This window comes from Danio aesculapii, chromosome 10, assembly GCF_903798145.1.
Source record: "Danio aesculapii chromosome 10, fDanAes4.1, whole genome shotgun sequence".
In the NCBI taxonomy this organism is placed as follows: Eukaryota; Metazoa; Chordata; class Actinopteri; order Cypriniformes; family Danionidae; genus Danio; species Danio aesculapii.
The window spans coordinates 35,960,309-35,982,547 of record NC_079444.1 but is presented as its reverse complement, the minus strand read 5'-3'; the positions used below and the strand labels follow the sequence as shown (position 1 = coordinate 35,982,547).

At 35.2% G+C, this 22,239-nt stretch overlaps 2 protein-coding genes and 1 pseudogene across 2 annotated transcripts; all 3 read right to left on the bottom strand.

Moving 5' to 3' along the window:
- Positions 1–6,894: 6,894 nt before the first annotated feature.
- On the bottom strand, positions 6,895–7,854 carry LOC130236724 (olfactory receptor 10G4-like). The gene has a single exon (XM_056467477.1). The coding sequence runs from the start codon at positions 7,852–7,854 to the stop codon at positions 6,895–6,897; it is 960 nt and encodes a 319-aa protein (XP_056323452.1).
- Positions 7,855–11,073: 3,219 nt separating this feature from the next.
- On the bottom strand, positions 11,074–12,036 carry LOC130235933 (olfactory receptor 10G4-like). Its single transcript, XM_056466465.1, has one exon. The coding sequence runs from the start codon at positions 12,034–12,036 to the stop codon at positions 11,074–11,076; it is 963 nt and encodes a 320-aa protein (XP_056322440.1).
- A 9,188-nt stretch (positions 12,037–21,224) lies between these two features.
- Positions 21,225–22,160, bottom strand: LOC130236700 (olfactory receptor 149-like; annotated as a pseudogene).
- Between the last annotated feature and the right edge of the window lie 79 nt (positions 22,161–22,239).

The following is a 22,239-nucleotide window of genomic DNA, read 5'->3' as shown; positions in this document are numbered from 1 at the left end:
CAAGATAACACAGAATGTTTTCTTCCTCAGATCTCAGGTGATTTTCAGTGTTTGTGAGTGTCAGTGTCTTCATTAATTGCTCCTGTCACTCATCTACTCTGTGAAAACTCTCTGAGGTCTGGTTACCCATCAGTCTATGTTCATCAGGGTCTGTCTGGTTTCTCTAGAGAGCAAATTAAGAACATGTAGCAAATATGTTGACACTCTTCAGACGAACAACAGTGAGTGTTTACATGAAGCCCTCTCTAATGATCTCTAATGTCCATTTCACAAAGCACCTCTTCTATAGAAGGACAAACATATTAAAAATAAAAACAAATAAGACCTAATACTGTATTTTGTAAGAAATAAAACTGAAATGGGCCAAATATATATGATTATGGGTTATATGAGAGTACTGACACATGCAAAAGGCATTTTTTCCCATGCATTGGTCATTTTAAAGGTTTTATGTTCTTCGGGATTCCCTACATGTTATGATAAGCCATTTAAGAGGTTTCTCTAATTGCATTAAGCCAGAACATTTACATACCAAACTTATTTACACATCTGTATATTATAAAGGTTTGCACAGTGGAGTCTGGTCATATATCATTTGCATATTTATATATTATTACCTATACATGGTTAAAAATGTGACAGTGGCTTAGGATTCACTGGAGTTTTTGGTTTATTTCTGCTTCTGAATTACATCGTGAGGCCTGCAAACATTTGATATTGGTTTTAAATGTCACTTAGTAGAGTTTTAAGATAAAAGTTGGGGCAGAGATTAGGTTCCTGTAATGCAATTAAAAAAAAAAAAATAAACAGAAAACTATTAATCATAAACTACTAGCAACAGTTAATGAACACACAATCGTCCTGTTTATTGAATCTTAATCCCCCTTCAGCCTCCAGGTTCTCAATGGGGCCAAGCTGCTAATACACCGATGATATAACTCAATAATTGATTAATAGCTCTGCTGGGAAAAGAAAACACCTTCATGTAGCATTTATTAACACCTCTTAATATATTCTCAAAGGATAATAAAACCAACTAATGGCACTTTTACAACCGCAATCTTTCTGTGCAATGTTAATCTACGTTATTGGAAAAAAGTTTTTGTGATACCCAGGACCTTTTCTTACATCTGCTTGTTTATTAATGACATTATTTGTTTGCTTCTGATTTCTTTTTACACTAAAATAATGTCTGCAAAATGTTGCAAACAATTTATATGTGTTCAATTTAAACAAACAAATTAAATCCAGTAATGTTCAACTTAATGTGTTTGTTTTAATTCATCCCAAATAAATTGTTTACAAACACTTAAAACATTTGTGTAAATCCAAGGAATCATCTTTGAATCATTTTTTTTTCAGTGTAACTGTGCAGCTTTCATTTTAAAATATTTAGTATTTACATTCATGTTCTTGACTTATATCAAATGGACTTTTATATTATTGATAAGTTTTAATAAAGAAAATCTAAGAAAAAGACCTGTAATATCTGGCCTAGAAATCAGGCCTACTGTTTATTATGTCTCCATGACCTGTGTAAAAATTGATTAAAGTTCTCTCTATGGGCAACTGATCACAGGATAACTTTTTTGGTTATACAATACCTTGAATATCGATAAATGACAAAATACAATATGCATTTAAGTAATATCCATTTAAAAATGTAAACGCTTTATAAAAAAGTTACTTCATTCGTGTCTTCAGCCACATTTACAGGTTGATCATGCTCATCTGTTTTACTTGAAAAGTCTAGTAAGAAAAAGAAAGCATGTTCGCATTAGATAAACATGACAATGCAAAACTTTTAATGCAAAAATTTGTGACAGCGTGAAATGTTTTCTAATCTAAAACATGTATATTAACATATATTTAAAAATATAGGGGGCAACACAGTGGCTCAGTGGTTAGCACTTTCTCCTCACAGCAAGAAAGTCGCTGGTTTGAGTCCTAGCTGGGTGAGGTGGCATTTCTGTGTGGAGTTTCAATGTTCTCTCCGTGTTGCCGAGGGTTTCCTCCGGGTGCTCCGGTTTCCCCCACAGTCCAAAGACCTGCGCTATAGGTGAATTGAATAAACTAAATTGGCCGTAGTGTATGTGTGTGAATGAGTGTGTATGGATGTAGCAGATGGGCATCTGCTGTGTAAAACATATGCTGGAATAGTTGGTGCTTCATTCCGCTGTGGCCACCCCTGATGAATAAAGGGACTAAGCCGAAGGAAAAAAAAGCTAACCCTAACTCTACCTCTATAGATTACATGGTAAATTAATAACAGCTCTGATCTTTCATGATCTGTTATATTCACGAAGGCCAAAGGTCACAGAAATCTCAAAGACTGGCATTATCCACATTAATGGGTGTTGTCACTTTTTACATCACCCTGTTATGATCAATCTCTCTGGTCTGGTTTTCCATCTGTCTGTTCTTCAGGGTATGTCTAGTATCTCCAGAGAGCAAATTAAGAGCATGTAGCAAATATGTTGACACTCTTCAGATGACAGTGTTTTCTGTGTTTAATGACATCAAACCTCATGACATCAAATCTCAAAAGGGTTTTCAGTAAAGGCCACTTCTATCAAAACATCAATGTTTGTTTAAGCTGAAAGTAATATCTAGACGGGGTAAATTATGTAAGGCTAATAGGCTACTTTTAATAACCCTAACAAGATATTTAGAAAGTCACTCAAATACTGTATGTAAACTCTATGTTTTATTTGCCAGCTGGTGGCTAGTGGTGACACTTGTAACATGATAGGAATAAGTTTGCAGATGCTACCTCTGATGCACTAAACAATAGATAAACAATGATGAGGTTTTTCTATAAAGGTCTCTCAAAATCTGAAAAAACTAAATCCATCGGCGACAATGCACGCTCAGATGCACAATGGTGCCAAGGGTTTAATACACTGATGATCTGAATTAATAACAGATCACATAATTAATATCTCTATTGGGAAATGACAGAAGCAAACAATTCATTTTCTGTTTATTAATACTTTGAATGTCTTTTCTGGGCAAGTGGCGCAGTAGGTAGTGCTGTTGCATCACAGCAAGAAGGTCATGGGTTCAAGCCTCGGCTGGGTCAGTTGGGGTTTTTGTGTGGAGTTTGCATGTTCTCCCTGCGTTCGCGTGGGTTTCCTCCAGGTGCTCCGGTTTCCTCCACAGTCCAAAGACAAGTGGTACAGGTGAATTGGGTAGGCTAAATTGTCCGTAGTATATGAGTGTGAGTGAGTGTGTATGGATGTATGGATGTTTTCCAGAGATGGGTTGCGCCTGGAAGGGCATCCGCTGCGTAAAACGTGCTGGATAAGTTGGCGGTTCATTCTGCTGTGGCGATCCCAGATTAATAAAGAGACTAAGCCGAAAAGAAAATGAATGAATGTCTTCTCTGTTCTACTGCATACCTAATATTTTTGATTTCTTTAATTTCATTCTCTTTTATTTTCTATTGTGTTTTTGACGGATACACACCGTTTTTGCAATAAAGTATTGAGTTAAATCTATTAAGATGAAACTATAATCTACTTTAATATTAAATTACAGATTTCTGTATCTCTCAATAAGCTTTGTTTTATCTTCCTTGACTAACACCTTAAGATTCACTCATTGCTATTTCTTTGAATGTTGCATAGAGGTCTAAAACAAAACTGACTGGCTTTTTATAGTCTAATGTGCAGCATGTTGTCCTAACTATATGCAATAAAAGACATGTTGTTCATGTTAAACAGATTTTTTTTTGTCCATCCGCAACACTGATGAGAAAAATATCTGTTTTTAGAAACATTTTAGAAATGCACAGCTTTTATGTGATGTTGCGGCTAAAATAACAGCATAAACTACTATGACTATGATCACCTCAGGTACCGATTATGTGCTTTATTCCATGTTAAACGTTACTAATGGGAGTTTGAATACTATTTCATGTGGCATTTATTGCCATAATGAAAACGGAGGCCAATAATTAACCTCAGATCTTGAAAATAAAATAACTACCAAACATATAGTTTGAAAATGAATGTTAGAACTGTCTGGTGCAGACATATAAATTGCTTGTCGCTGGAATCGTATGTTGTGTGTTGTTAGGACACAGTGTAAAACTACATTTGATAGTTTGCAAACACAAGCACACAAGAACATTTTTTCTAGTTAAAACTTGTCCACTGTTTCACTGTTTTAAAGTTATCAGTGACAAAGTGATCTATGTACACTCAAAAAAAATATGGCTTTTCAAAGGTTCTTTGCACAGTCACAAAAACCACATTGTTTCATCTGAGAAATATTGCTAAGTTGTGAAGTATGCTATCGATCTCAGATGCAGAAAAGCTAGTCCATGCTTTTATGACTTCTAGGCTGGGTTACTGTAATGCTCTGTTCACTGGTTGCCCGACATCCTCTATTAATAAACTTCAGCTAGTACAAAATGCAGCTGCCAGAGTTCCTACCAGGTCTAGAAAATATGATCATATCACACCAATTTATTGCCTGTTAATTAATTGTAAACTATTGCTTCTTACTTATAAAGCTTTAAATGATCTAGCTCCGGTTTATCTAACCGTCTCGCTACAACCCCGCTATAAGATCTCAAAACTAATAGCTTCTGGTAGTACCTAAAATAGGAAAGTCTACAAAAAGAGGTCAAGCATCTCATTTATCTCTCCTAAACTCTGAAATAGCCTTCCTGATAATGTTCGAGGCTCAGACACACTCGCCAGTGGTGTAGTGATCAGTGCGTCGACACATACAGTCCGGTGGTCACGGCGACCACCTTGCGGTCCAGTACACGCTCTATACTGTCCTGTCCATTAAACCTCATTAAAGGGTTTAATTTTCCAGGGTCCATTAAATTTCATTGATATTTAATATCTCTTGTTTAAACACAATATGAACAGTAGCTACACTAATTATTTTCTGTATTCGCTAGAGTACAGCAAATGCAGATGCAGACAATTCAGTATCGGTTCAGTAATAATTATAACCGGTTATTACGCACTCACGTCATTTATCTCATATGCGCTATATTGCGGTACCTTACTATGGCGAGGGAGGTGAGCGCGAGTAATTAAAACACTGCAACTACTTAAAAACGCAGAAATTCTGTACAATTTCACTGCGTGTGTTTGCTGGACAATCTTTCACTGACGCTGTTACAGCAGAAGCCCCTGTTTCACTGCGATTGAGAAAACAAAAGTAAACTCCATTTCTCTTTCACTGTGGCCCATTTGACCTGCTGGCGTGACTTTTCCTCTCCTCTCAGCTGATACAGCATTACTTCTGGGTTCAGACACGAGTCCGTCTTCAGAGCGAGTTTTCTCTTCCGCATCTATCATGAATCATCTGTGATAGCCACTGCCGTTTATTAGTGTCAGTCATCGGTGAACATCGACAGATCATTAGAGTCAATAGCAGCCCTTTCTGTTGAGCACGTGACCAATCATAGGGGTGTAACAACTTGCTCGACAGGGCTTATAAAGAGAGCGGGATATTTACACTTGTTCATTTGCTATAAATGTTGTTCTGTGCATGTACTTGAGCTTTCAAAGGTACAGCTCTGACTGTTTTTATTAAAGGACAATATTGTATTACAAATAATAAATCAATATAAATATATTTATACTTTTTTCTTGTACTGTGAAGTAAAATATAAAATTGTGTATGGAAAGCATCGTCAATGCACCGAGATATTGAATTGAACTGAATCGATGGCATGATAATCATAACCGAACCCTTAGACCAGGCTAGGTTCACACCTCTTGTGTACTTGGTATACTAGGTGTACTTGAAACTTCCTGTTAGGTGTGTTGAGGCAAGTCGGGCCTGCAGGGACACCAGCCCTCCAGGACTGATCTACACAGACTGTCAGCACTCTTTTAACAGGTTAATTAATTAGTTCTTAATTATTATACATTTTATCTTTCAAAATGTAATTTTCCTACCAATCATGATTTTTTTTGTGACTTTTGCCTTTTCTCCATTGAAGTAACAGAGACTGCCCCCCTAATTTTTACTTGGGTTTGTCCATAAATATCTAACAAAAATGTGACAGATACCCAATGACTTTTTTCTTTTTTAAACCGCAAAAGTATCACATACTGTGCATTTTTGATACTTTTGGCCACCTTAAACATAATTGTTTGTTCCTAAACAAATTAAAGCAACACACTAACCAAATTCATTTGTGTTTTCAGATGCTGAGATATATTATCTGCAGAGAGAAATAATCACAAAATTTGATTGAAATACATTCATGACAATGGACATGAAGGCATCAGAGAGGATCACAGGTTCACAGTTCTACTGTTCATGTGCTAGTTATTTCATTTTCAAGATGTGCTGGCATTTTCAGTATGCCTATAAATGTCAAACAAAATGGTATTCAAACTCACATTATAAACCTGAATAAAGCACATACTCATCTCATTAAAAGAGGTTCATCGTCTTATTAGTTCATGCTATTGCTTCAGCTGCAGTGTCACAGAAATATAAACTATTTCTAAAATAGTAAGTAATAGTAATAGTGGTTAGTAATAAAATTTACATTAAACACAGATTAACATGGATTTTTTTTATTTAAAACACTTATATTTTTTATTTTTAGCAGCAACTGTGATATGAGCTGTGTTAATTTTGATGGTACCATAGGTGAAAAGCTTTTATGTGCTGTAAAGTAAAAATCAATGTAAATAATGCTGTTAGAATTATTAAATCAATTGATTATAATTATTTAAGGTGTGAAATAAAGTACAAATATGATCTCTAGAATGACTTTCTGTTGTCCATTACACCACAACATATAATCATCTCTGCATTTGTTTTATTTTAAACATGAGCATCACAAAAAAAAAACATTGAAAAAACAAACAGCAAATCTACAACCATCCAACAGAATGACAATAATAATTATGCTAAAACCTTTAAATTGTTTGGTGCAACTTTCCTGTGTAAAAATACATCTGCTAACCGTTTTCTGATCTCTTTAGTCCTGGTGCAATAAACAGTGGGGTTTATTAAGGGAGGAATAAGCGATGAAATAATCAGTATTGCATTTCTCTCTGTTAAAGTCAACACAACTCCTATTCGAGTGAGTAATGCAGAAACTATTTTCGGTGCATAGTAACTGAGCAGAACAACAAGGTGACTCAAGCAAGTGTTGATCATTTGCTTTCTGCTCGAATTATTGGACAGTTTAGTCACACTATATGCCAGAACAGCATACGTGCACATAACAAAAGGAAACAGTCCACAGAACCACCACAGATTAATCATTGCAGGCAAGAAAAAGTACGGCTCAGGATTAACACAGGCAGCTCTGATCATGGAAGGATAATCACAGAACACATATTTGATGACAGGCTGACAGTATGGGGCATTGTCTACTGCTGATGTCAAAACACCCATTAAAGCGATTGCAATGACCCAAGTCAGAACAATAAAAAGAAATGTCCTTGAATTTGTGACAATGCTGTGGTATCTTAATGGAAGCCTAATGGCAATAAGTCTGTCTATTGCCATTAATGTCAGAGCCATGCACTCTGTGAAATCACCAATATGATAGAAGAACATCCTAGAGATACAAGAGTAGTATGAAACCGTTTTAATCTCAGCCAGCAGCACTGAGATCATGGTTGTGCTGCAGGTCGAGGAGTACATTACATCAACAACAGCTAGATTACAGATTAATATGTACATTGGTTTGTGTAAATGTCTGTCAGTTGAGATGATACACAGATTGATGCCGTTCCCAAGCAGTATGAGTATGTAGGTTATCAAGATAAGGGATCCGAGGAGCTTTTGGTTCTGCAGGTGATCAAATCCAGTGATTATAAAGCTGTCAACATTATTCACAGTATAATTTCCCATATTTTGTCAAATTTTAAACAGACACAAACTCATTAAAATCCACCACATACAACATACAAGTCAAAATAACCTAAACAAAAGTCCTGATGTAGTCATATATGCACAGAAAAAAAGCTCCTGTGAAAGAAAATGGCAGAAAGATGTAGATAGCGTCTGTAACAGCCAAGTGATGAAAACTTCTGAGGTTAAAGTACAGTTTCAAAAGAAACAAAAAAAGAGATTTAATCATTTTTAAGAATAAATACGAATAAGATTTACAACATTTTCTTTTTTTTCTTATAGCATTTCTCCTTAGATCCTGAAAAAATGTTAGAATTTAGACCTTAGACTTTAAAAATGTAAAGTGAATTTCAAAATTGCATTCAAGAGATTTTCAGCTGTTCCTCTTTCATTTCAATAAATGCAAGACTGATGTCCCCTCTTTTATATTTTCATGGCATGTCAGATACGTTACGGTTACTTAGCAGCCTTAATTAAACTTGGGAGTTTGTTCACAACACTGCAGTTCATAACAGTTCAAGGCTGATACAATACACAAACCATAGTACAATATAATGCATAAAGCTATGATTCTGTTGTAATATATTGAATATAAATGTATTTAAATGCTAGTTTTTGTATTTTTCATACACTTATATCATATGCCTCACAGCAAGAAGGTCGCTGGTTTGAGCCTCGGCTGGGCCAGTTGGCATTTCTGTGTGGAGTTTGCATGTTCTTTTGGATTTGGATACTCATATCATGTTATCTGAAATAATTATGTTTCATGACAGTCTTATACACATATAAAGAAGTAAACACATAGACACACAAGTAATAATTTAAATTTAGTTAATGATTCTTTTAAAACATTTGTGTAATGGGATCTCAAGGGAATATCATCTACTCAGCTATTAATGAGTCATTATGAGGACCCTTGTGTATATTAATGTAAGGGTCTATCTATTAGGGATGGAACTAACAGCATGGGTGAAGGTTAAATGCGTGTGAGCCTTTTAGCACATGTGAAAAGAAATATTTTAAATCTCTCAAATTTATTTTAATTTGTTTTCAACTCTGAATTTTAATCTGATTCCAATTTATAATAATTTTAGATTTAGATTCATCTAATTCAAGCTAATTACCTTATAGGTCGTGATTAGGTCTAATTTAGATTGGTTAACCTAATAAATCCTTATTTTTTAATTAATGGTTCATCGTTTACCTGAAGTCGCTTAGAGTCAGTATGCTGGCCAGTTTCATCTGCTCATGGACACATCCTCGCCAGTTCTGATTCTTAGCAGATAAGCTAATTTCCTTTAAGTAATAATAGGCCCCATGCTTGCTCATACTTAAAGAAAGTTTGATTTAGCCTCTAGATTATATCATACCAAGTCTGTGATTGTCAGAAATTAACAGGTCTCTTATGCTGTGCCAATGCTCCATCCATTGAGCCTGAATGTATGACTAATCCTGGTCGTAGGCTGCGGAAACATCAGCCTAAACAATATACTAGATTTAAATGATTTCAGGAGATATTAGAGTTAAACAAGAATTTTACATTTATTTGTCAGAAAAAAGATTTTCCATTCCAATTCACATAATTAAACAAAATAAGCCAATCAAGATTGTACAACATCAATTACTTAAAGATCCATTTAAGAGTTAGAGATGAATACCTGACCATGTAGAAATACATTGCAGCATATGAGTCCTGATGCAGAGCTCAGAGACTCACAAACTGCAATGGGGTATCCTGTCTACAGGGTCCCACAGACACTTCTCCACATCCCCCTTAATAAATACTCAAATCTCCATAAATTCAAGACAATAAAAGCTTCACCAAGACTCTTGCCTGGTCATGAGTTGATGTGAAGACCATTTTCCCTGGAGTGGAGCATCTGGCAAGGATCTTATCAAAGTCAAAACCCAAATTAACTGATATAAGGGAGATTGTAAAATATTACACTGAAATTAGGACCACTTTACCAATCACACAGAGACATTTAAAATGACACCAACCATGAATATAAAGCCACAAGAAACTTAAACATTCTGTGTGGAATGTGAGTGAGCTGCTCTGGTGGAGAAGGTAAAGTCCAGGGCAAAGAGGGGGGCTCAGGATGCATGATTAAGACAACCTGAACAACTGGTTTTCTAGTTGAACTTCTTCTCAGATTATAAAGTTTATTGTTTTAGTGCCTGTCCATTCTTGTGGTCTTGTCTCGTGTGGAGTTCCATAACAGTTTTCAGGGTTTAATATTATGGAGAGATATAGCCATCCTTACATAATAAAGTGGAAACATCATGCATGTAGCTTGTTTTATTAACACAGTAAACCCAGTAATTGCAGATAACAAATTACTTAAACATTTCATCTGTTTTTGACAAAAAGACTAATAGTTTTAAAAGTGTGATCACTCTGCAGGTAAACTAAAAACTACAGCCAAAACTGTTAAAAATAGCATAAATTGCCAAAACACAACCTGTGAAATCACTGAACCATGAGCAAGAGCCAATGCATTATAAATGCTTGGTAATTTATGTGGAAACGGTTTATTCTTAAATTACTTATTAATAATTAAATTAAGTAATAATATGTTTTTCCATTACTTTTTAATTTTTAACAGAATATTTGATAATTATGTGTTGTTTTGCTTGAAGAGATGCTCTAAGAATTAAACACTAGAGACTTGATGTCAAGGGTTTCATGTAAATACTGTCATTCTTGTTTGTCTGAAGAGTGTCAACATATTTGCTACATACTCTTAATTTGCTCTCTGGAGAAACCAGTCAGACTCTGAAGAATACAGACTCAAACAGAGCGACGTTATAATTGGCAGTATCCTTTATTCATGTTTATGATGGCACACACAAAATAAAATTGACTGTAACCTTTACCATTAATTGTAATGTTAAAAAGATCAAAACTAAATTAAGATTGACAGCACTAAAATGGATATTGGGTATTCAAATATCATGTAATTTGAGTTTACCATATGTGGGCCACGTTGGACGTCAAAGCATTTAAACATGTTTTCAGAGATTTAGGTGTAGGTTTAGTGACATTTTAAGCATTGAGGCATTCATTTCTTTCAATACTGGATTTAACTTCCCCTAGTTTTTCTTCATTATATCAGTGTATCTGTTTTAGCCTATAGATTCTGACTTAAGCAAATGCATAAACACATCAAAACAACTGACGTCATCACTGTTGACCATGCAAATGAATAGAATGCATTACAATATTACCTTAAAATGACCTGGTACTACTTTTTTGGGCAAAAATACATCTGCTAATCGTTTCCTGATCTCTTTAGTCCTGGTGCAATAAACAATGGGGTTTATTAAAGCAGGGATAAGAGATGAAATAATCAGTATTGCATTTCTCTCTGTTAAAGTCAACACAACTCCTATTCGAGTGAGTAAGTTAGAGACCAGTTTTGGTGCATAAAAACTGAACAGTACAATTAAATGACTCAAGCAAGTGTTGATCATTTGCTTTCTGCTGGAGTTGGACAGTTTAGTCACACTATATGCCAGAACAGCATACGTGCAGATAACAAAGGGAAACAGTCCACAGAAAAACCACAGATTAATCATTGCAGGCAGAAAAAAGTATGGCTCAGGATTAACACAAGCAGCTCTGATCATGGAAGGATAATCACAGAACACATATTTGATGATTGGCTGACAGTATGGGACATTGTCTATTATTGATGTCAAAACACCCATTAAAGCAATCGCAATGATCCAAGTCAGTACAATAAAAATTAATGTTTGTGAATTTGTGACAATGCTGTGGTATCTTAATGGAAGCCTAATGGCGATAAGTCTGTCTATTGCCATTAATGTCAGAGCCAAGCATATTGTATAATCACCAAGATGATAGAAGAACATCCTGGAGATACAAGAGTAGTATGAAACTGTTTTAGCATCAGCCAGCAGCACTGAGATCATGGTTGTGCTGCAGGTCGAGGAGTACATTATATCAACAACAGCTAGATTACAGATTAATATGTACATTGGTTTGTATAAATGTTTGTCAGCCAAGATGATGCATAGATTGATGCCATTCCCAAGCAGTATGAGTATGTAGGTTACCAAGATGAGGAATCCAAGGAGCTTTTGGTTCTGCAGGTGATCAAATCCAGTGATTATAAAGCTGTCAACATTTTTCATGGTAGAATTTTCAGCCGCCATTTTTTACTGCACTGCTAAGCAAATATTAAAAGATACTACATACAAATGTCAGGTCAAAATCAGTGAAAGTCTTGACATACTCATATATGCAGAGAAAAAAAGCTCCTGTGAAGGAAAAAGGCAGAAAGATGTAGGCAGTCTCTGTAACATACAGGTGATGAAAACTGTTAAAGTTAAAGTATAGTTTCAAAAGAAACACAAAAAGTGTTTCACTCATTTCAAAAAAGTAGTATGAATAAAATATAAAACATTTTCCAGAGTTATTCTTTATAGGCTTTCCTCCTTATATATGCACACAAATGTACATTTACAAATAACTGCAATTGCTACTTTGTCTATAAAGCAGACTAAAAACAAGGACATGAAACAGACAAGGAGTTGTTCCTCTCTTAAAGTTTCCAAATGTATGACTGAGGTCCTGCTTTTTATATCCAATATATGACAACTCATACCTCACGGTTACCTAGCAACTGCCAAACAAGGGAGTTTGTCAGATTACAGTAGTGTCTCCAAAAATATAACTAGGATATTTAGCAAATATTATATGAAAATTACAAAAAACTAAGCCGAAAAGAAAATGAATTAATGAATGAATGTCTCTTATAATTTTATTTGTACATTATCAATTTAAATTACAAATCTAGTTCAAGATGTGTGTTTGTGAATTGTCACAAAATCAATATGTAACCTTTTAATTACATTCAAATGATCCAAATGTATCATCACTAGATTGTAGGCTGTACAATAGCTTCAATCTTTAATTTTTTCGAGTTACACTCACATCCTGGATATATTGTCCTTGTGTATATTGTCTGAATGATCACTATTTCCCTGGGTAGTGTCAAATTAATAGGAGAGTCATAGCTTATATTGAAAGCTCATCTGACAAAGAGAAGTGGGGGGGGGGGTGTATAAGGGGTCAATTGGGAACAATTGTGAGGTAAAAATCACAGAGCGGTGTCAGCGCATGCTAAGGCGCACAGTGTGTAAAAGTCACCAACTTTCTGCCAAGTTCAAAGCTACAGACCTTCAAACTTTACGTGGCCTTCAGATTAGCTCAAGAACAGAGCACAGAGAGCTTCACTATATGGATTTCCATGGCCAAGCAGCTGAATCCAAGTCTTGCATCTCCAGATGCAATGCAAAGCATGTAAAGTATGCTAGCACCAAACTCTAAAGCAGTAGAGACGTGTCGTGTTAGTGCCATGACAAATCGCACTTCTTCGATGGATGAGTATGGATTTTGGTGCTTGCCAGGAGGACAGTATTTGTGCCTGACCATATTGTGCCAAGTGTAAAGTTTGGAGAAGGAAGATTATTGTGTGGGTGGATTTTCAGGGATTGGGGTCGGCCCCTTAGTTCCAGTGAAAGAAACACTTAATGCTTCAGCGTATCATGCTCCCAACTTTGTGTGAACCGTTTAGGGATGTACCTTCCCGTTCCAACACGACGAAAGGTTGATAAAGACATGGATAACTGAGTTTGGTGTGGAGGAACTCGACCAGCAGGCACAAAGTCCTGACCTCAACCAAATAGAAGACTTTGGGAACAATTAGAATAATTTAGGAATTCCTTTCTCTGTTAGTGACCTCAAGCTGAAGCGAACTTGGGTTAAGCAGCAGAACAATGATCCAACGCACACCAGGTAGTCCACTTCTAAAATGAAGTGGAAACAAAATAAAGACTTTGGAGTGGCCTAGCCAAAGTCATGATCTGAATCCAACTTAGATGCTATGGCATGAATTTAAAAAGACGGTTGCTCAAAAACCCAGAATTACAACAATTCTGCAAAGATGAGTAATAGTAATAATTATTATATAATAATTCCTTATATTTATATAGTACTTTTCTAGACACTCAAAGTGCTTTACACATTGGGGGGAATCTCCTCATCCACCACCAGTGTGCAGCATCCACCTGGGTGACGCGACGCCAGCTGATTGGTAGAGAGGAGGTAGTGGAAGCCTAATGGCAATAAGTCTGTCTATTGCCATTAATGTCAGAGCCATAAATATTGTATAACCACCAACATGATACAAGACATCCTGTGATACAAGAGTAGTATGAAACTTTTAACTTTTAATGAAAGGTTTTAGCATCAGCCAGCAGCACTGAGATCATGGTTGTGCTGTTGGTCGAGGAGTACATTATGTCAACAACAGCTACATTACAGATTAATATGTACATTGGTTTGTATAAATGCCTGTTAGTTGAAATGATACACAGATTTATGGTGTTCCCAAGCAGTATGAGTATGTAGGTTATCAAGATGAGGGATCCAATGAGCTTTTGGTTCTGCAGATCAAATCCAGTGATTATAAAGCTGCTAATATTTTTCACGCTAGAATTTTCAGCCACCATTTTCAGTGTATTGCTAAGCAGATATTAAAGGATACTACATACAAATGTCAGGACAAAATCAGTGAAAGTCCTGATATACTCATATATGCAGAGAAAAAAAGCTCCTGTGAAAGAAAAAGGCAGGTAGATGTAGGCAGTCTGTGTAACATACATGTGATAAACTTAAAGTTAAAGTATAGACTCAAAAGAAACACAATTTTTTTTACTCATTTAAAAAAAAGTATGAATAAAATATAAAACATTTTCTAGTCTTATTTTTTATAGGCTTTCCTCTCTCTCTCTCTCTATATATATATATAAATATTTACATTTCTAATTCAGACCAATCTGCAATGTCTCTAGAAATAACTTGGACCATTTGTAAAGTTCAAATTTAGTAGCCATTTTGTAAAATATAGTTCTAACACTCATTTTTTATATTTGTTTTGATAGCAAATTTTATAAAAACAGCATCTAAACAACAGCTATGTATTGGCTCAAAACAGCACAATATTTTTTACTTTTGCCTACAGATTATATGATCAATCGTCAAGTGGATGTTAGTTCTGCTGTTTTTTGATGGACCTTCTTCTCTGACGACTTCTAGGACTGTAACTTTATTGCCCTTCATAAATATTCACAGGAATGATTCAACTAATGCTTAAACAAGGTTGAACCTAAGCTGACCCACTGATATTACCTCCCTAAACCCCCAACCAATATTGTTATCAAAAGAAAAAGTCCACTGTGACCACATGGTTTTATCTTGACTTTATCCTTTTTGTGTAATTGTGCTTCATTGGACTCGTACTTGAGCGCTCTGAGCACACTGATTACACTAGAAAAGTTGTCTATATGTATATAGATGAAGCAAACGTATTTGATTACAAATCATAAACACTGTTGTTTTGTGGTATTTATTTGGTGTTGTGCAAAGAACTGCATGAAAATTTAAATTTCTTTGACAATAATGTTTTGTAAACAGATGTAAATTGTGTGTACATTTTTGTCAAATAACACAAGATATTGACCTTATTCTTCAATGCGGAAGTGCGCGCGTTTTTGCGATTGTTTTAGAACTTCCGATTCAGTTGCCTATGGGAGAAATGACTAGGAATAATAAACGGCAAAAAACGGTCAAACTACTTACTCTACAAACAAGTGTTTGCATTACAATACAGACAAAGTAGAATAATATAATAAGAAAATTTCAGTTTGCAACACCAAGCAGCAAAACGAGCTTTTTTAACGTTTAAAAATGAATGGGAGTGAATGAGACCGGAAGTTTCGAGCCAAAATGATTTAAATGGCTGCGCTCACTCGTACGCGGAGAATAAGGTGAATACCGCCAGTCTTCAGTGAATGCTAAGATTGCTTCAGCTTCATTTTTCAGATTTCTGTCAGTTTTGTTTCTGTTTAATTTTTTTTTTTTGCCAATTTCTATAGAAATATTCTCTGTTGCAGTTGCACATCTGTGTGTATGCGTGCTCGCAAGAGATGGAATGTTTGTTCCAATTTGCATTTGTGCTCTAAATTTAGGCCTTTAAAAATGTAAAGCATTCCAGAGTTATACTGGGTTCACTGATGTTTTAGCACAAATTAATCTTAAAAAATGTTTTTTTTTTTTTTTTTTTTTACTTTTCCCATTTATTTTCAATGTGACCCTAAGGAACACGAACTGTGATTTTTTTTAACACACTTTTATAATAAAGTCCATTCTATTTTCTGTGTTTTAAGACTATTTAGGTAAAGTCACAGAATGTCATGCCTCTAAAAATGGGGGAACATAAAAAAAAAGAAAAAAAGGAAACTTCCTTTGGGGTCACCCTGACCCTCTGGGCCGATTAAGGGTTAAGAAACTACAAATATTCATTCATTCATTTTCCTTCGGCTTAGTCTCTTTTTCAGAAGTCACCATGAAATGAACTGCTAACTACTCCAGCATATGTTGTATGCAGCGGATGCCCTTCCAACCACAATCCAGTATTGGCAAACACATATACACTCTTGCATTCAAACACACACTCATACACTATGGCCAATTTAGTTTATCCAATTCACCACATGTTTTTAGACTGTGGAGGAAACCGGAGCAGCCGGAGGAAACCCATGCGAACATGGAGAGAACAAGCAAACTCAAAGCCAACTACAAATATTAAGTAAACAATTTTAGTTTTATCCACTATAACTTTAATTTTCTTTGAATTGTGGCATGTCATCTAGGTGTGCATTGAATAAACCATTAAAATGTTTGATGTTCCTCAAAGTTCAAGTGTGTGTGTGTGTGTGTGTGTGTGTGTGAGAGAGAGATCTCCTGCCTTTTATATGTTTTTCTGTTGCATGCATGTCATGGTCTCATAGTTTTAAGGGCCAATTTTAATTTTTTTTTTGAAAACTACAATTATTCACACTTTTTTCCATAACCACATTTAATCTGTAGGTTTATTATTCCAATTGTTTTGTTATTATTTCCTTGTTTCCTTGTCCAAGGAAAGTTTTTAAATCATGAAGTTTAAGACTTTCACAAAAATATTTGCTGCTTTGCTTTAAAAAAAAAAAAAAGAGATAAATGTTAAAAAGATAAAGGTTTCCATACACAAACATCTAACAAACATTAATGCTTTATTTTCATGTATTAACTTTTTTTTATTTATAAGTTTTCAAGGAAGCATTTTTTAATCTTCCCTACCTTCCTAGGTAGTCTATGAAGGTCTATGGATTGAGTTTGTGTGAAGGAAATGTGATTTTATTTGACCCAGGATGTTTCAGCCAGGACAATTCAAAGAATGTGAAGTTTATATGCACTCTAAGAAGTCTCTTCAATTTTGTGGCAAAAAAATGCTTATACTATTCAAGAAAATGCTGACAAAGTCATTGTGTCAGTGAAATTCAAACAAAAGTCTTGCGTAGTCTCTAATACACTTTAAAATTAAATGGTTAAAATAGTTTTATTATGATAAATTCATGCAATGACAATGCTGGTGACATGAATTGGAAAGCTTGTGCAAAAACCATCTATATCACTATGATCAGATGTTTGTCTTTTACTTGTGTTTATCTAAATGAGATGAAAACACACAGCATCTAAATGTTGGCTAATGGTTTGTTAATAACATGAATTGTGACCTAAACTAAAGTACTACCATATTTTTTTCTGTTTAACTCTGTTGGGTCAGTTGGCATTTATCTGTGGAGTTTGCATGTTCTCCCTGTGTCCTCGTGGGTTTCCTCTGGGTGCTCCGGTTTCCCCCACAAGTCCAAAGACATGCGGTACAGGTGAATTGGGCAAGCTAAATTGTCCATAGTGTATGAGTGTGTATGGATGTTTCTCAATGATGGGTTGCAGCTGGAAGGGCATCTGCTGCATAAAACATATGCTGGATAAGTTGGCGGTTCATTCCGCTGTGGTGACCCCAGATTAATTAAAGGACTATGCTGAAAAGAAAATGAGTGAATGAACAATTTTGGGCGACGCAGTGGCGCAGTAGATAGTGCTGTCGCCTCACAGCAAGAAGGTCGCTGGTTCGAGCCTCGGCTGGGTCAGTTGGCGTTTCTGTGTGGAGTTTGCATGTTCTCCCTGCGTTCGCGTGGGTTTCCTCCGGGTGCTCCGGTTTCACCCACAGTCCAAAGACATGCGGTACGGGTGAATTAGGTATGCTAAATTGTCCATAGTGTATGAGTGTGAATGAGTGTGTATGGATGTTTCCCAGAGATGTGTTGCAGCTGGAAAAACATCTGCTGAGTAAAACAAGAGCGGGATAAGTTGGCGGTTCATTCCGCTGTGGTGACCCTGGATTAATAAAGGGACTAAGCCGAAAAGAAAATGAATGAATGAATGAATAATGAGTTGAAAACCTCCTAACATCCAGACACAACTATTTTAAAAAACAGTATAGATGAAAGAATAAAGTAAATTACTGCCTCGGTGTACTCATATATGACCAGAAAAAAGCTTCTATAAAGGCAAATGGCAGAAAGATGCAGACAGTCTCTGTAATATACAGGTGATGAAACAACAAAGATTAAAGTATAGTTTTAACAGAAGTACAAAAAAGTTTCATTCTTTCTTCAGAATGCAGAATAATTTTCCTCTCTTTTGAATTGTGTAGATTAGAATTGCATATAATTAAACATCTAAGGTGTTTGATATTTTTCCCATTCAATTAAAGAGAGGAGTGCAGTTTCCTCCTAAATGTATATGTTTATTATGAGGCAGGCTTGTCATGGTTTCGTAGCAACATTGGCATACAACCATAAAATGGCTTTCCAATTATGGAACGGCAGAAAGCAGTTAGAACTCACAAGCAGTTATTTCTTCAATGACGATGAATTAACTAATGATTTGTTTCTGTAAATTTTTCAAACTGTTTTGTTGTAGTGTATTTTTAAATAGCATTTCCTTTTTTTTTTTAAAAAGGTGTGACTCAGAAAACATTTTTATTTTATGTTAACCCGCTGGAGTCTGAGGTGATTTTGGGGCCTCTAAGATGTTTTGACATGACCTGACATTTGTGCTCATTTCAGCTACTTATTACATAGTATTGGCCAACATGTATTTTATTGTATTCATCACAAACTGTGCTACAATAACATGTGAGAAACACTGATGTACATGCTTGCGTTTTTAGAAATAAAAAATTAAGCGTGGTTAGTAAGTTTTGAAGAAAAAAAAATGTAGCTGAAATAACTGGAGAGACAAAAGACACTCCCCCACTTGCTAATGTTCACCCATCAAGGGCATTATAAAGCAATGTCCAGCTGCAAAAGCTAGCCTAAACTAAATGCTTGTTGTATTTTTGCTGTATTATGACCATGTAAACACTATTGGTAAACAATGTATGTGCACTTGTAAAGAATGCACAACAATATATTTAGTCAAAACTTTCTTGTGCATTAATCCAGCATTTAATAATAATTTCTGAATGACAGAGATTAATTTAGACCACCAACACCATCACATGTGGTTTCTCCTATCATTGTTATGCAGATGACATACAGATTTATATTTCATTTCAGCCAAATAATCCAATGGTAGCTGCAAGGATCTACTAAAAAGTTAAGTCTTTAATATGGTTTTTAACTGTGATATTGTTTCTGAGCCATTATCAGGCCATTATCAGGAAGGCCATTCCAGAGTTTAAGAGCCAGATATGAAAACGCCTATAAAAACAGGCAGGCCCATTTGGTTAACTTCTGCAGCCATTAAAGTCTGTCTTACTCTCCTTCAGATGCTGGCTATTTACTCAGCCGACTATAGTAGCTGCACCAGTGAGGAGCTGTGCTTTGCCAATTCATGGATATTCATTGGCCTGTTTTCTTACTCTTCAGAGAGAATGGTCATTTGCCGATTTATAGATTCTGAGATCTATAACATGTTTCTTACCTTATCAATATTTCTAAGATAGAAGGATTTATTGTGACGTGGGAGATATAAATTTTAAAAGTTATGTGGGTTTTGGAAGTTTGGAGAAGTTCTGAGATGCTCTGACACGTGTTCTTTTTTTAATTGCTTATAAATACATCATTGAATAAAGCCTAATACCACTGTAAACAACATAAAATTGGCTAAAATAAGATGTTAGTAAATTTAGGAATATTTAAGTACATGATTGTGTTTTTGAGAAAGAAACATCTATGTGTGGTAAGTGGAAAAACAAAAATTTTGAAATGGTTGAAATTTTAATCGACACCTGGGTAGGCCGTATGTCTGCACAGTGAACCACATGGCATTGAGGTGGTAGGAGTATTGACATCTTTCCACAAACTTTTTTCCACAATTCGGAAAGTTATGAGCATGTCTTCTGTTCCTGGAGTTGAGCTTGTTTTGCCTGGAGGTTCCTTACCTCTTTCTTTACTGCTTCCAATGTATTAGCTCAATCTCACTTGCACTCAAAGGCTGAAACACAGCCAACATTTTAGAGATTAGTGAGTGCAACAATATTCTGCAATAAAGAGCAAAATGATAGCCTAGCTAGTGATAGCATCACTCTTAAGTTAGCAGCAGATGCTCTGAAAAGTCCAAAGAACGTGATGTTTACATGCACTCTCAGGAGCATCACTTCTATTTGACAACAAATGCTTATATTATTCAAGAAAATGCTAACAGCCATTGTGTACTGTAATGTCAGCGTGTCATCTAAAGAAAGCAATTAATTCAATTTAAAATCTCACACATAAACTTTCTCGAATAAACTTTAAAATGAAACTGTTATGACATTTATGATTATAATGGATTTATCTGATGACATGATGCTGGTGAATTGAAAAGCAAAAAAAACTGTCCATTTTACTTTTCTTAGATGTTTGTCTCTTACTTATGTTTTTATTTTGTAATTGAAAAGAAAGCAAACAGCACATATTTGCACATTCATCGAAATGTTGATCTCTGTTGTGTAGATAGATCTGAATGCTTGCTATCGGTATATCACTGCAAATGTATTTTGTAAAGTGCTAAATGTACAATGGGCATTTACAAGTTTACAAATAGCAAGCTTAGGGACTGGAAAAAAAACTCACTTCTGTGTAATATGGTTATTATTATTCATTCTTCACATAGACAGTACTATTCATATTTCAAGATGGAATACACAATGAATCTACAGTTTTTTAGCAGGTATTTGACATTGCAAAGAAATCTTTTTCTTCTGTCTAACATTACAATTTACACTTCTGCCAATGCTGTCATTTGATATATATATATATATATATATATATATATATATATATATATATATATATATATAGATACATGAGTAAGAGCTTCACAAAAACATCAAAACAAGAATCAGTGACAATAACTTTCAAAATTTGAAATTTAGATTATATACATTTAAATTTATTTTAAATTATTAGGTAATATTTTTTTTGTGCAAAAATACATCTGATAATCTTCTCCTGATTTCCTTAGTCCTGATGCAATAAACAGTGGGGTTTATTAAAGGAGGCACAAGAGATGCAGCAATTAAAATTGCATTCCGATCTGTTAGAGTCAACACAACCCCTATTCTAGTAAGTAAAATAGTGACCACTTTTGGTGCATAATAACTGAGCAGGACAATTAAATGACTCAAGCAAGTGTTGATCATTTGCTTTCTGCTCGAGTTGGACAGTTTAGTCACACTATATGCCAGAACAGCATAAGTGCAGATAACAAAGGGAAACAGTCCACACAATGTCACCATGCTTTATATTGTAGAAATTACAAAATAGGGTTCAGGATCAACACAGGCAGCTCTGACCAGAGATGAATAGCTACAGAACGCATATTTGATGACAGGCTGACAGTATGGGGACTTGTCCAACATAGATGTAAAAAAACCTACGGTAGCAAAACCAATTAGCCAGGTTACAATAAAACAAAATGTTCGCAAGTTTGTTACAATGCTGTGATACCTTAAAGGAAGTCTAATGGCAACAACTCTATCTATTGCCATTAATGTCAGAGCCATGCACTCTGCATTATCTGCAACATGATAGAAGAACATCCTGGAGATACAAGAGACGTATAACACCATTTTAACCTCAGCCAGCAGCACTGAGATCATGGTTGTGCTGCAGGTCGAGGAGTACATTATATCAACAACAGCTAGATTACAGATTAATATGTACATTGGTTTGTGTAAACGTCTGTCAGTTGAAATGACACACAGATTAATGCTGTTCCCAAGCAATATGAGCATGTAGGATATCAAGATGAGAAATCCAAGGAGCTTTTGGTTCTGCAGGTGATCAAATCCAGTGATTATAAAGCTGTCAACATGTTTTACATAAGTTTCATTTGCCATTTTTAGTTAACAATCTCCTAAAATACAGACAAAAGCATTTTAAAAAATGGTATAGATGAAAAAATGAAGTAAATTAGAG